Below are 13,661 nucleotides of genomic sequence, written 5' to 3'. Positions count from 1 at the left end.
GTCGTCACTTGTAAATGTGCAGGCAAGAGGCCCGTCACCTGCCGCCGTCCCCGTACACACTTTGCCATTAACCTGTTGCTTGCCGCCATAGCGAACAGCACACTCCTGCGCTCCTGCGCTGTCCTGTGGTGAACGCCCCCTGGTGGCCGGAAGCAGTCATATCTCATGCTCTGTCCCTGGTGTGCTGATGTGATAAGCTCCCCCGGTGGCCGGAAGCTGCAATACCGTCCCTGCTTCACAAGTGGTCCAAGAGCTGCTGTGAGAAATCTATACAATCTCCAGACCGTGTGTGGGAAATCTTTACAATTTGGCCATTACAGTCTCTAGACTGTGTGTGGGAGCCAGGTACTTCACAGCACTTATTTTTTGTGGCCCTGTGTGTGAGTCAGGCACTCAGTGTGTCACTTTGATTCTTTAGGCGTCCCTCACACACAGGGATTCTGATACTGTACATATATTACGGTACAGTTTTTATACCGCACGTACCAGAATCGCGGACATATACGCAGACCCATTATAATCAATGGGTCTGTGCAAACATCAGTGATTTCTCACGGAGCGTTTTTGTGCGGCGCACCGGCGTCTCCGTGTGTTCCGCACAGAGACATGTCTGGTTTTCTCCAGCAGCACTGATGTCACATGGACCACCCATTGATGTGATCTGTGTGACACATACTGGAGAAAACACGTGCCTGTGAAATATGATTTTCTATAGTCGCCTGACACCAGCGCCGCTGTTTTTGCCTCTGCTGTCTGTTACTTTAAACCCAGCTACGGTAATTATTCTCATGAATATTAACTGCACTGCAACCCATAAGTAAAAGACAGTGGCGCCGGAGACCGCAGAGTGTGAGACATCAGCACCACGGATAGCAGGAGCGTGGACAGGCGTGCCTGATCTCCAAGTGTTACGGTATCACGGATACGGTAGCAGACGAAGATCACATGTAGCAAAATCACGGCACACGGAGGGCCATATGCGTCTTTAACACGTCAGTGAAAAACGTCTTTTTGACTGACAAAAAAGAACTTGGCACTCAACTCTGGTTTTTAGCATTTCCGTTGTCCACTTGTTGACTGAGGTTACCGTAATCTGCTCGCCATTTTCGGACCAATCAGATATTCAGTATCTTCTCATTAACAGACCTTCCTCAGTGTGCAGAGGTGATTCAGTGAGAAGTATCCTAGAAGAGGTTGGTGCTTATCTTAACCTTGCGGTGTCGACCGCTGAAGTGAGTCGTCTGTTATTGACCGAAACATTTTGTGCTATTCAGTGTTAGGGAATAAAAATTCACCTTCTTTACATCCAGATTTGAGAGCCATGTTCTTTTTGTCATTGCTTATGGGATTGGATCCTACGGTACTTGTGCACCAGCTACAGAAGTGCCATGTATTCAATTTCTTTGTTGTTTTTGACTGACATGTGAAAGAGGCCTTAGGGTTGTCTGCTTTTCTGCTGAAGGGTCTAAAGTACAAGAAATAAACATTGTTGGTATATTTTTACCCCTAGACATGAGCGCAAAAAGAAAGCTATTCCGTCGAGTACAAGAAAGGAATTGTGGAGGACTCTCGGGGCAAGAATCTTACTGCTTTCTGCAAAGAGAAGATGCTGAATATCTGATTGGTCCGAAAATGGCGAGCAGATTACGGTAACCTCAGTCAACAAGTGGACAACGGAAATGCTAAAAAGCGCAAGTGTGGATCAGGTCGGCAACCATTATTATCCTTGCTGGAAGACCTAATCTGTGAATGGGTTATTGACAGGAGAGCAAAGACTTTGGTTGTGAATAGGGCTCAGATTAAAGAATTTGCCCTTGCAATGGCACCACATTTCGAAATAGCCCTCGAAGAATTCAAAGCATCACAACACTAGCTGGATAGCTTCCTTCAGCGAAGTGAACTGTCTTTAAGAAGATCCACAACACTGTTCAGGCTGGAAGATGCTGAAATTATTAAACATGCATTTGCATTCAAGTCCTTTATTGAGAACACGGACTTCTCTAAATACAATCTTTCCAACATGATTGCTATGGATGAAGCAGCAGTGTTTATGGGCCAAGCATCTCAAACAATTGAACAGCGGGGTGTCTCCTCAGTGTACATTCCCTCCACTGCTTACGAAAGTGCACGTGTTACCTGCATATTGGCAATTCGTCTGGATGCCACTAAAGTCCCACCTTTATTAATTTGTAAGGGCAAGAAGGATAAGATTGAACGTGTTTCAGGCATATTTATTCTTGAAACTGAAAAAGCCTGGGCCACGCAAGCAATTATAAGGAAGTGGGTCGACTTAATGCTGCCACTTGTTATGCGAGGGAGCCAAAGAGGTCTGCTAGTCTGGGATGCAGCCAGCACACACCGCGCTAAAGATATGAAGAAATTTCTTCATGACAGAAACGTAGATCAAATAATGATTCCTGCAGGAATAATGGCCTATCTCCAGACTCTGGATATTGCAGTAAACAAGCCATTCAAGGATAATTTGCGCATTGGAAATAAATGACTACATTGAAAACAGAATGGAGAGAAATCGGCGTGGAAACTTTGTGAAGCCTAAACTGCAAGAGGATGTGACTTGGGTGAAAAATTCATGGGAGAAAATCACTGCTAGTTGCATTGCAAATGCACTAAGAGCAGGCTACTTGGACAAGAGGAGCTTATTTAAGGACAGTGCTATTGCCAAACACGAGAAATTTGGGCCAATGATTCTAAAAGAAATGGAGTCACACCAAACAATTGAAAGTTTGGATTGTTATGATGATGCTCCAGAAGATGATGACATGACTGTCACTGAATAAATCTTGCATTGTTTTGTTAAATATTGTGATCAATAAATGTACCATAGATTGTTGTAAATGGAAGTAATGGCAGTAACAAATTCTTGATAGGATTCACTGTTTATCTGGTTATGCTGGTTTGTGATAACTACTGTACAGCATATAATAAAGTTTCATTTTTTTGTTCATCAATGACTGAATTTTTATTCATGGAAAAATAAGACATCCCCTAAAAATAAGACCTAGTGCATTTTTGGGAGCAAAAATTAATATAAGACACGGTCTTATTTTTGGGGAAACTGTACAAGAGAACCCATCCCTTATGGATGAACCTCCCCACCCAACAGGAGGTGCATAGGAAGTCAGATCCTGACCGTATCCTCTTGACTGTCCTCATGGCTATGTTCCACGCTGGCACACGTTATTCAGGAGGGAGGAAAGGAAGTGGTGGTAGTCCTCTCATCAGCTAATATTTATCAGGGTTGGTTTCACTCAGAGCCTCATATTCCTCAGTCCTCAGGCGGTGATGGTGGGACATCATTAAAGGCGGGATGCAACAGTCATCATCTTGTCTACAAAGTATCGGTAAAGATACCCCAACATATAAGGACGCCCTCTTCATGTAAGAACGAGGCTATAAGAAGTAAACAATACACAGAAGGTTAGGGATAGACTTAAGCAAAAAGAGGCCCTGCTAACTAAGACACAAAAGAATAGATCACTGGGTGTTGCCAGCAAAACCCTAATATTTGCCAAGTCCTGATGATCAAAATCCCCTTAGGACCACACGATCCTCTACATCAGGGAACTCTTGTGCAGGACACCAGGCAGGATAATATACTAGTGAGATTATCTCAAAAATCGTCTAAGTAGCAACTGCCATAGGCAGAAAAATATTCAGTGTCCAATAGAACAAAATAGTGAACAGTCCATTGATGTGTTCTATTTTATTGTATACTAGATACAGCAAAAACAAAATATGCAAAAGTGATGGAAAAAGGGTTTTTACATGACTATCAGCAATGTCTTTTTGTCAAGGTTCATTAGTGGGAACAAATGCATATATGACAAAAAAACGTAGTGGGGATTTCAGGTTCCACCTCTGCAGCATCAGCAATAAACAGAGCAGTGGCCTTGGGTCCTAAGATGGCGACTGAAAAAAAACAACAAAAGAGGAACTATGTAGTTACACATGTCTTTTTTTCAACCTAAGTAACTAGGTCCATCTAGTTCAACCTTCCTCCACTAGTGTCGGAGTTAAAATGGCCTCCAAAAGAGGAAGTAGGTGTTGGCCAAAATGGCGTCTGAAGAGGCCGGGGAGAGAGGGACAAGAGACGAGCCATCTACATTCAGGACAGGAAATAATGGAGTGGGCTTATGTGGACACAGTGCTCCACAGACAGTACACGAGTCCAACCTATGGGGACAGTTTATAAGGTGGAGGGCGTTGATGGAGGCAATATACATGTAGTGTAGTTACTAGATTCAGAATTACATCTCTTCAATCTATCTCAATATTTTCATTTCCCTTGACATTCTCTCCTCATCTAATCTTCCCCCCCCTGGGGAGAGTCTCCATTTTCTTTTTCAACATGCGTCTCTCCTTCTGTCACTTTACACAATTTACTTCCTCTTAAACTTGCTGGTCTAAATTGATCTCACTTCACAGATTTTCAAATAGAAAACAAACACTTCTCTTTTTTTTCAATTTCATCACTTCTCAGGTCCTCCTGCACCAGAAACTGTGTACATTATATATACAAACTTCTAGAGTGTTGTGCACTGAGATACAATAACACAACAGGTTAATCTGCCACTACTCCAGCATGAATGTCCAAGCTGAAAACTTTGCTTCTGGAAAGAATCACGTGGGTGACAAGAAATTACACTCACCCTCACTATAGGCCAGCTATGCATTGATATTACAAGGAAAGACGGTCCAATCCAAAACTCAACTTAATTAAGGCCAAGATTAAGGATTCTCCATTGTAATGCTATCTTTCAAATCTTCTCTCCGGGGAAGACCAAGATTCGAGATCTTATCATGATCTTATGATTGAACACGTCACACATAGATGTATATTGCAGTCTACTTACTGCCACATAACACACAAACAGTTATTCTCGAAACTACAAGTTCCTCTATTTCACACAGCTGCTAGTAACATGGACACTTCCTCATTTTCACAAGTAACTCTGCTTGCTGGGTACAGTAAACTCATAACTTACTTCCTCTTTTCAGACCAACGACTTTTTTTTTTTTTCCTGAACAGTCAAACAAAAATGAACCAATAGAGATTGACATAAGAATGAAGACACTAGATATAACATGCAGGTGCCTGAACTCGCCTGCCACTACACAGTTACACCTATAACCATATAGCCTAGTTCATACCAGAAGTCAGCGTATATAACAACTTCCTCATTCTGCTCTAACACCAACGAAATGACTGGAGCTCATAACTTCTGCTTTTCACAGTCAAAGATACACGTTACATATATTACCCAGACAGTTTAAGAGATAATTATGACCGGGATTCACCTAGGACTTTATCTCACAGAGATCGGTCATCAGGTGTCTGGACTGGGACAGCACCACTCCCCTTCCAAATGGGAGCATGAGAGGCCAGGTAAGAAAAGAAAAATTCTTACCTTTTTTGTGGCGTTGTGCAATCTTCCCTCTCATGTCTGCCGTTTGGAAATGGAGATAAAATGGCCGTCTGTCATCCAGACTTTTCGTCTAAGGGCACATTAGGCACCATCTCTTAAAGGGGGCATAATTTTACGGTGATGTAATACAAGTTATGCATCTACACCTTAAAATCAGTCTGTATCCAAATCATTGGAGTCATTAATCATTAGCATGCTCTCTCATTCATCCAGAGACCAGTGATGTACACAGATTTAGGATGAACATATGACTGGTTTAATTATGGAAGTTCATCTACATTTAAGGAAATCAGTTGGGTAGGAGCCAATAAAACATAACACGTCTCCTATTGGGTAAACTGTAAAGAGCTTATTCTGAGATATATACTGTATGTGTTTCCTCATTTTATATTAAGCTAAGTCAGCATGATCACTTATTACAGGAAAGTCCCAAAATGTCTGAGTGTTAGGATGTCCGAACACAGATTTAGATGCAGTACATCGTGCAAGTGCCATTCTAAGTACTGCTTTTTGTATATCTTCATATAATTCTTAATAACAGTTCATAACCATGTCCATAACACCTGGAGTGACAGATAGGTGGTGCATGGGGGTGATACTTATGGTTTTTCGCTTATATTGTCCCCACTTTAAATCGGCTGCAGCCTGGTTTTGTATATTGTTAAAGATGAAGTAATTGTGTGTTCGCACAAGTTTCATGAGGTCAATGTCAAAGGGTTTGTGCCCTCTAGTTAGTTCTGGTACTCAAATAATTTCATATCTTCCAAACCTCTGTTGTGTAGGATACTACTATAGAGAGCCTCTACATCTACTGAAACCAGGACAGTATTGTCATCCACCATGATTCCATCCAACCTGGAGAGCAAGTCTGCGGTATCCCTGAAACATGAGGGCAGTGCTCGAACAAAGTGACGTAAAATGTTTTCAATATATTGCTACGTTCTGACCAATGGAGTTTATGCCAGACATTAAGGGTTGTCCATTTAAGGGGTAAAGCCCCTTATGAACCTTTGGCAAGGCATAAAATATCGGGACCATAGTGTATGATGGTAACAAAATTAAATTTATTGTTAGGAGGTCTGAACAATAAATTGATCTCTAGCAGGATTTTCTTTAAGGGATCTGGAATAATTTTTGGTGGGATCAGAGTTTAGGATTCCATATGTAGCCTTATACTTGAGGATAGACTTACACATTGTTACGTATTTTATATGACCAAGAATAACATTACCCCCTTTGTCAGACCGCTTCAAAATGAACGGATTTTTTTTCCCAAGTTATAAAGAGACCCTAGTTATTTAATGCTCATATTGGGAGTTGGTCTCAGATTTATTGGGCTTAGCATTCTAAGATCCACGTCTACCATTTGTAAGAAAATATTATTGAAATCACCCGTTGGGGGAATTTTGGTACTTGTTTTTTTCTTTAGGTCAGTGAACGGTCCTGTCGCTTCCTCTGTAGTATTTTCTTCTAAGGGGCTGGTTCCCTCTAGAGGACTTTCAGTCATTCAGTCCTAATTGCAAGAATTCTTTCCAATAAGTTTGCGACAGAAGAGATTCACATCTTTTACCCAGTTGAAACTCTTGTACATGGTAGTAGGGACAAAGGATAATCAGATTCGAAGTACCCCAATTCCTAACTAGAGTATATATGTACTCAGATTTATGAATGGTCTTTCATCTGATCTAGTCCTCAATTTCTCAGATCGGAGCAGAATGATGCTCATCTGATCTGAAAAAGATGATGACTGGGGCAGATGATGATTTTAGAGCGGGGGTCTCCATATTTCATTTGGTGGAATCTGTGATTGGTAAAATCTCCAGTCTTTTTTATCCCTAACCTCTGCCTCTCTGCCAGTTTCCTATGTCCTTTGTTTTCCGTCCCGATGCTTCCCTGTCACTAAATCTGTGTCTGATATTTCTGGTTCTGATGAGGAAATGACCGAAGTCTTATTTTTATTTTTTCATACCTCTTATGTCCTATTCTCTTTGAATTCTCCCTGATGCCCAAGAAACTATGTTTAATTTTAATTTAAATCTGTAATAGGCTCTCTCTCCTAGGATAATTTGCCTGACTTGGATTTTATAGATTTTAAAAATTAATTCATTCAAATTTACCAGTTTTGATTTGTAGGATGTTTTTTTCCTCTTCTAGCAATAATTTTATGAATCTCCTTGAAGATGCTATGGATTTCTCATGCTAGACTTTCAGGAGTGGTGGGCTGCTAGTTCGGGGGATAGGGTAAGGGTAATATGTAAACCGCTAGGTACTATATTGTTCTTAATACAGTTCTCAAAAGGTCTTAGTTTCCCTCCAATACTTACGAAAATTGCCTTAAGGCTCTGTGCCCACGTTGTGTATTTGCGTGCAGTTACGCTGCGTATTGCACTGCAGCATAACTGCATGCGTCCTGCGTCCCCAGCACAATCTATGAAGATTGTGCATAATCCATGCGCACGTTGCATTTTAGCACGCAGCGATTTGCATGTTGCCAAATCGCTGCGTTCTAAAAAGCAACATGTCACTTATTCCGGAAAAACCGGAGGAAGGAAGAACAAAACCAAAGAAGAGGGTAATGGTGAAATATAAATATTTTATTTATTATAGTGCAAAAATATCCATAAAAACATGAGTATATGGAAGGTTAAAAACAAGGGACTGGGGTAAAGGTTCAGAAATGGGCTGCACAAAATGACAGTAGCAATGAAAGGGCCCCTCTCCTGCACAAAGCGACCCACCGTAGTGAAGATGCAAAATAAAGAGGGGGATGAAAGGTAAGCCTGATAGGATGAGAAATGTGGTGTACTGAAAAATCATAAGTTTAAGGCTATGTGCTCACGCTGCGGAAAATGCGCGGATTTTGCCGCGGATTTTCCGAAAATCTGCAGCAGCGGCACTTCCAAGCCATTTCAATGGCATTTTGGAAATGGTGTGTCCATGCTGCGGATTTTTCCGCGGCGGATTTGCCGCGGATTTTGATCCGGAAAAATGTGCAGCATGTCAATTATTGTTGCGGATTTTGGCTATAGAATGGGGGAAAAAAAAAGAAAAAAAATCCGCATCAAAATCCGCGATAAATCCGCGGCAAATAAAAGGTGCGGATTTGCCGCGAAAGTCGCGGATTTTCATGCAGAAAAATCCGCAGCAACATTCTACCGTGGACACATTGCCATTGCAGTCACTGCTAGATTAAGGCTATGTGCATGGACTGGAAATCTAATGTACCACAGTCTAGTGGAGAAAAGTGTTTATTTATTTAGTGGTTAAATGACCAGTCCATGCACCAGGACATACAATAAAGATATAATATCTGTGCATATAGGTAAGATGTATTTATTATACATGCACTGCCACTGCAGAATGGTTTAGTATAAGTGAAAAAACCGATAGAAGCTGCAGAGATTAAATTTGCATTGGAAAGCAACAAAAGGTAAATATAAATTCCAAAGGTTACCTGTTTAAAGATGGGGGGGTCGCAGGGAGCAGGAGAGGGGTCCCGCCAACGATCGTTTCGCTGCAGGAACGCTTTTTCCAGGGGCAGTACAGGGATAAAAGGAGATGTACCTCTTTAAATAGTGTTGGCACAAATGAGGTAAGTCATACAATTGTGAACAGATGCGGCACACGCACTGATCGCCGAGGGGCGGGGAGGCCACAAGCGCCGTAACTCAGGCGCACGCCCAGGAGGCAGGGACGCGTCACCATGACTCCCGGGCATGCGCACACGGCGACGCAGGGCATCCACGCAGCCCGACCGTCGGCAGATCAGCGCGTGCGCACTAGTACAGACAGATCTCCTCTGACAAGACATGTAAGAGGTATGAAATATCGGAGTGTAAACACAAGTATGAAATGCATAAAGACAGCGTTATGGGGCACATAAAAACATGACACATGGGCACGATAGATGCAGGTTTCCATATATTAGTTAATCCAGGAGGCATCAGAAAAGGTGGTTGGATATAACAATGGATCCCAAAACATAGTCTCATATTCATATAAAAACACATAGGAAGAGACCTAGAGGAAAAAAAACATAAGACAGAGGAAAACATTTAATACAAGGTACACAGAAGTAAATAATCTGTACATTTGCCAACATCTTGTGATGTGGATAAATAATAGGCACAAAATTGCATAATTAGCACAAGCTGTCAAAGTTCGTACACGATAAGAGCGCATAGAGAGGTGTATGGTGCTCCAAAAAAGAGACTTTATATATAAAAAATATATATGTTGCAAATTAGATCATTATAAATTAGAAGAGAGACTGCGAGGGGGCACAGCAAGGCTCTGTGGTGTATAAAGAACAGAGCAAAGTGAGGATATCAGGGAGGAGGGCCAACACTCAGCCAGAGAAATTTTAAGGCTCCAATGGTAAAAAAGAGAGAGGGAAGGGAAAGTTTCCAGAGCAGAGAAAAGGACTTACTCCGAAGGATGTTGCTGCACGCCACACAATGACCACAAGGGTAACACCCACGACAGCTTGTGCTAATTATGCAATTTTGTGCCTATTTATCCACATCACAAGATGTTGGCAAATGTACAGACTATTTACTTCTGTGTACCTTGTATTAAATGTTTTCCTCTGTCTTATATGTTTTTTTCCTCTAGGTCTCTTCCTATGTGTTTTTATATGAATATGAGACTATGTTTTGGGATCCATTGTTATATCCAACCACCCTTTCTAATGCCTCCTGGATTAACTAATATATGGAAACCTGCATCTATCGTGCCCATGTCTCCTGTTTTTTATGTGCCCCATAACGCTGTCTTTATGCATTTCATACTTGTGTTTACACTCCGTTATTTCATACCTCTTACATGTCTTGTCAGAGGAGATCTTCTGTCTGTACTAGTGTGCACGCGCTGACCTGCCGACGGTCGGGCTGCGTGGATGCCCTGCGTCGCCGTGTGCGCATGCCCGGGAGTCATGGTGACGCCTCCCTGCCTCCTGGGCGTGCGCCTGAGTGACGGTGCTTGTGGCCTCCCCACCCTCACCCCTCGGTGATCAGCGCGTGCGCCGCATCTGTTCACTATTGTATGACTTGCCTCATTTGTGCCAACACTATTTAAAGAGCCACATCTCCTTTTATTCCTGTACTGCCCCTGGAAAAAGCGCTCCTGCAGTGAAACGATCGTTGGGAGGACCCCTCTCCTGCTCCCTGCGACCCACCATCTTTAAACAGGTAACCTTTGGAATTTATATTTACCTTTTGTTGCTTTCCAATGCAAATTTAATCTCTGCAGCTTCTATCGGTTTTTTCACTTATACTAAACCATTGCAGTGCAGTGGCAGTGCATGTATAATAAATACATCTTACCTATATGCACAGATATTATATCTTTATTGTATGTCCTGGTGCATGGACTGGTCATTTAACCACTAAATAAACACTTTTCTCCACTATACTGTGGTACATTAGATTTCCAGTCCCTGCACTTTGCCATTGCAGTTACTGCTAGATTAAAACTTATATGATTTTTCAGTATACCACATTTCTCATCCTATCAGGCTTACCTTTCATCCCCCTCTTTATTTTGCATCTTCACTACGGTGGGTCGCTTTGTGCAGGAGAGGGGCCCTTTCATTGCTACTGTCATTTTGTGCAGCCCATTTCTGAACCTTTACCCCATTCCCTTGTTTTTGACCTTCCATATACTCATGTTTTTATGGATATTTTTGCACTATAATAAATAAAATATTTATATTTCACCATTACCCTCTTTGGTTTTGTTCTTCCTTCCTCCGGTTTTTCCATGCTATCTAAAGAATATACCCACCGAGGGATCACCATTTAGTGACTCCCCGGTGTTTCACCCAATTTGGTATGGCCAGTTTTTCCTTGTGTTTAAATGTCACTTATTCCGTACGCTTTGGATGCAGGTCCCGCTCTGTCTATGGTGGGGGCTGCATCCAGAGCGCATGAAATTGGCTTTTTCACTGCATTCATTACGCAGTGTTTCTGCAGCGATTTGAAGCGCACATGTGCTGTTCAAATCGCTGCAGAAATTTCTGCAGGGACACAACGCAACGTGGGTACATAGCCTAAGTTCTTTGAAAATATTTAATAAAGTGTTTCTTTAATGGTTCTTTACTATACACAGTACAAATCACAGCAAAGCAGACAAAGGATGGTATGAATCATATGAAAGTCAGTTCTATGTAACTAGAATCCCAAAACAAGAAGAAATGAATCCAAGTGTGACATAGTAAGTGTTAGTTGCATTTGGGCTGTTCTATGTACTCAATTGTTAGCACAACCTTTTAAACCTAATGAATTGCATGTCATGATACTTTAATACATAAAGCATTTATTTTCTTTGGAGAAGGGTCATAGTCATACTCTTAGGCTGTGTATGCACGCTGCGATTTTTGTTGGAGTTTGTTGCCCAAAACTGCATGTCTTTCTTTCTCCCAGCAAAGTCTATGAGAATTAAGAAATGCTGTGGGCACATTGGGTTTTTTTGCCTGCAGTTTTGGATTGACAAAAAAAAAAAAAAAAAAACAACCACAAGAAACTGTTGCATGTTAATTCTTTGTGCGTTTTTGTCCTATGTTTTTTAGCCCTTCCAGGTATTGCTTTCACTAAAAAAACTGGCATGAAAAGCATGCTTTTTTTGTTGCTTTTTCTGGCACAAGGTGGTTTTTTTTTTGTTAACAATTTTTCTGCAGCGTGCACATATAGCCTAAAAGACCCTCTATACTGCCATTCATGGAGTGTGTTGATCCAGAGGAATGCAAAGCTCCATGAGGCAGATATTTTCCCCAAAAAAGGGGAACAAAATCCTTGCTGACTCCAAATGTGTCCCAATAAGTGTAATATGAGTGAAGTGTGTAAAATAAAGTGCCATTCATGTAAAAATGACTATGTATCATATTCACGGTATTCTGTGCCAAGATGCAGATTTCATCACCATTGATAAAGTATAAAAATGCTACAAACTATAAGAAGACCAATTCAATGGATCATTATTTTTATATTAAAAAAGAAAAAAAAAAAAAAAAACAAACACCAAAAACAAAAAAGGAAACCCAGAATAAATATATCCAGTTACTCTTTTGCCTAAATGTAATTCATGATTAATAGCCCTGAAGTCCATTATAAACATTCTGCACTGATCCATGTTTCAACAGTTGCCTCACACCTAAAAACACAAGAAAAAAATATTACCATTGGTTATGTTACACATTTCATGAAAATAACATTCTAAAAGATATCATATCCTAGTTACAAATATATTCCACACAATACCATAGAACCATGTAGGTCCACTTCCTGGAAAGATCTTTTGTAAAACCAGCTAATAATCAGTTAATACAGTTTTATAGGCTGGACATATACTATATACTGTACATACACTCATGCAAAGAAGTAATCCTACATCCATCTCCCAATGCCACATCTATCAAATGCAAGTCACACTAGATAATCCCATCGTTCAAGGGCTAAATAGAGTTGATAGACTGGGTCCTGCAAATTGATTTCCATCGGCTATAACAGGTAAGATCCTGTACTGTGGCCACTAACTGCATCCACGTCTTTTCTTTTGATTAGTAAGCCTGGTACAAAGTATTTGTTGCAGCATGATGCACATTTGATGTAGTAAAATTTGGTGCAACGTGATGCTGTTCTAAAATCATTTTAGAAATTTGGTGGCCTCACGCCATTTTCACCCAGCTCCACCAAACTGAGAGGAGCTGGGGCAGTATGGGGCGTGACATCCTCTGCTCAAAGTTATGACGAGCATCGGCTTTCCTTATATCACAATCTTACGCCAGGTCGCAACTGGAGTAAGAGACTTGTGGCAAAATGTAAATGAAAGCGCATTACACTTTTCATACACACCAGATTCATTAAAAGACATGTGTCGGTCTTGATGAATAAAGAGGCTAAAAAGGTTGTCTTATCAAACTATCCCTCTTGTTAAACTGAAGATTGGAACCAGATGATCACTGTAAGTTTTATATCAGAAGCCCAATTTGAACACGCTATTGTTGGTGAAAGCTGTGGAGAGTGTAGCGCCGACATCCCTGCACTGCTAGTTCTCCTCCAGCCCAACAGTCACCACCACGGCCGGCCCACACAACGCTGCCTGTCTTCCCTGCTGTCCTCCATGTGGCTGTTCTCTGCTTCCCCCTCCTTGGGTCTGTGCACGCCACACAGATCCTCTGGGAGTGCTCCTAAGGCGTGCGCGCACCGATGCCCTTCT

At 41.4% G+C, this 13,661-nt stretch overlaps 1 protein-coding gene across 2 annotated transcripts in view; it reads right to left on the bottom strand.

Annotated features, from left to right (window-relative positions):
- Positions 1 to 2,010: 2,010 nt before the first annotated feature.
- DNAJB11 (DnaJ heat shock protein family (Hsp40) member B11) overlaps positions 2,011 to 13,661 on the bottom strand; it is a 103,928-nt gene continuing 92,277 nt past the window's right edge. Inside the window, exons 10-11 of one of the 2 annotated variants that reach the window (XM_075317817.1) lie at positions 12,507 to 12,596; positions 2,011 to 3,411 (exon numbers count right to left, since the gene is read on the bottom strand). In XM_075317817.1, the coding sequence (XP_075173932.1) occupies positions 12,532 to 12,596 (65 nt within the window). In that variant the 3' untranslated portion in view covers positions 2,011 to 3,411; positions 12,507 to 12,531. Of the gene's footprint in view, positions 3,412 to 11,501; positions 12,597 to 13,661 lie in introns of those variants that run through there. The other variant, XM_075317816.1, reaches the window with a different exon arrangement.

This window comes from Anomaloglossus baeobatrachus, chromosome 7 (genome assembly GCF_048569485.1).
Source record: "Anomaloglossus baeobatrachus isolate aAnoBae1 chromosome 7, aAnoBae1.hap1, whole genome shotgun sequence".
NCBI classification, from domain to species: domain Eukaryota; kingdom Metazoa; phylum Chordata; class Amphibia; order Anura; family Aromobatidae; genus Anomaloglossus; species Anomaloglossus baeobatrachus.
This window is presented reverse-complemented; position numbering and strand designations above follow the sequence as displayed.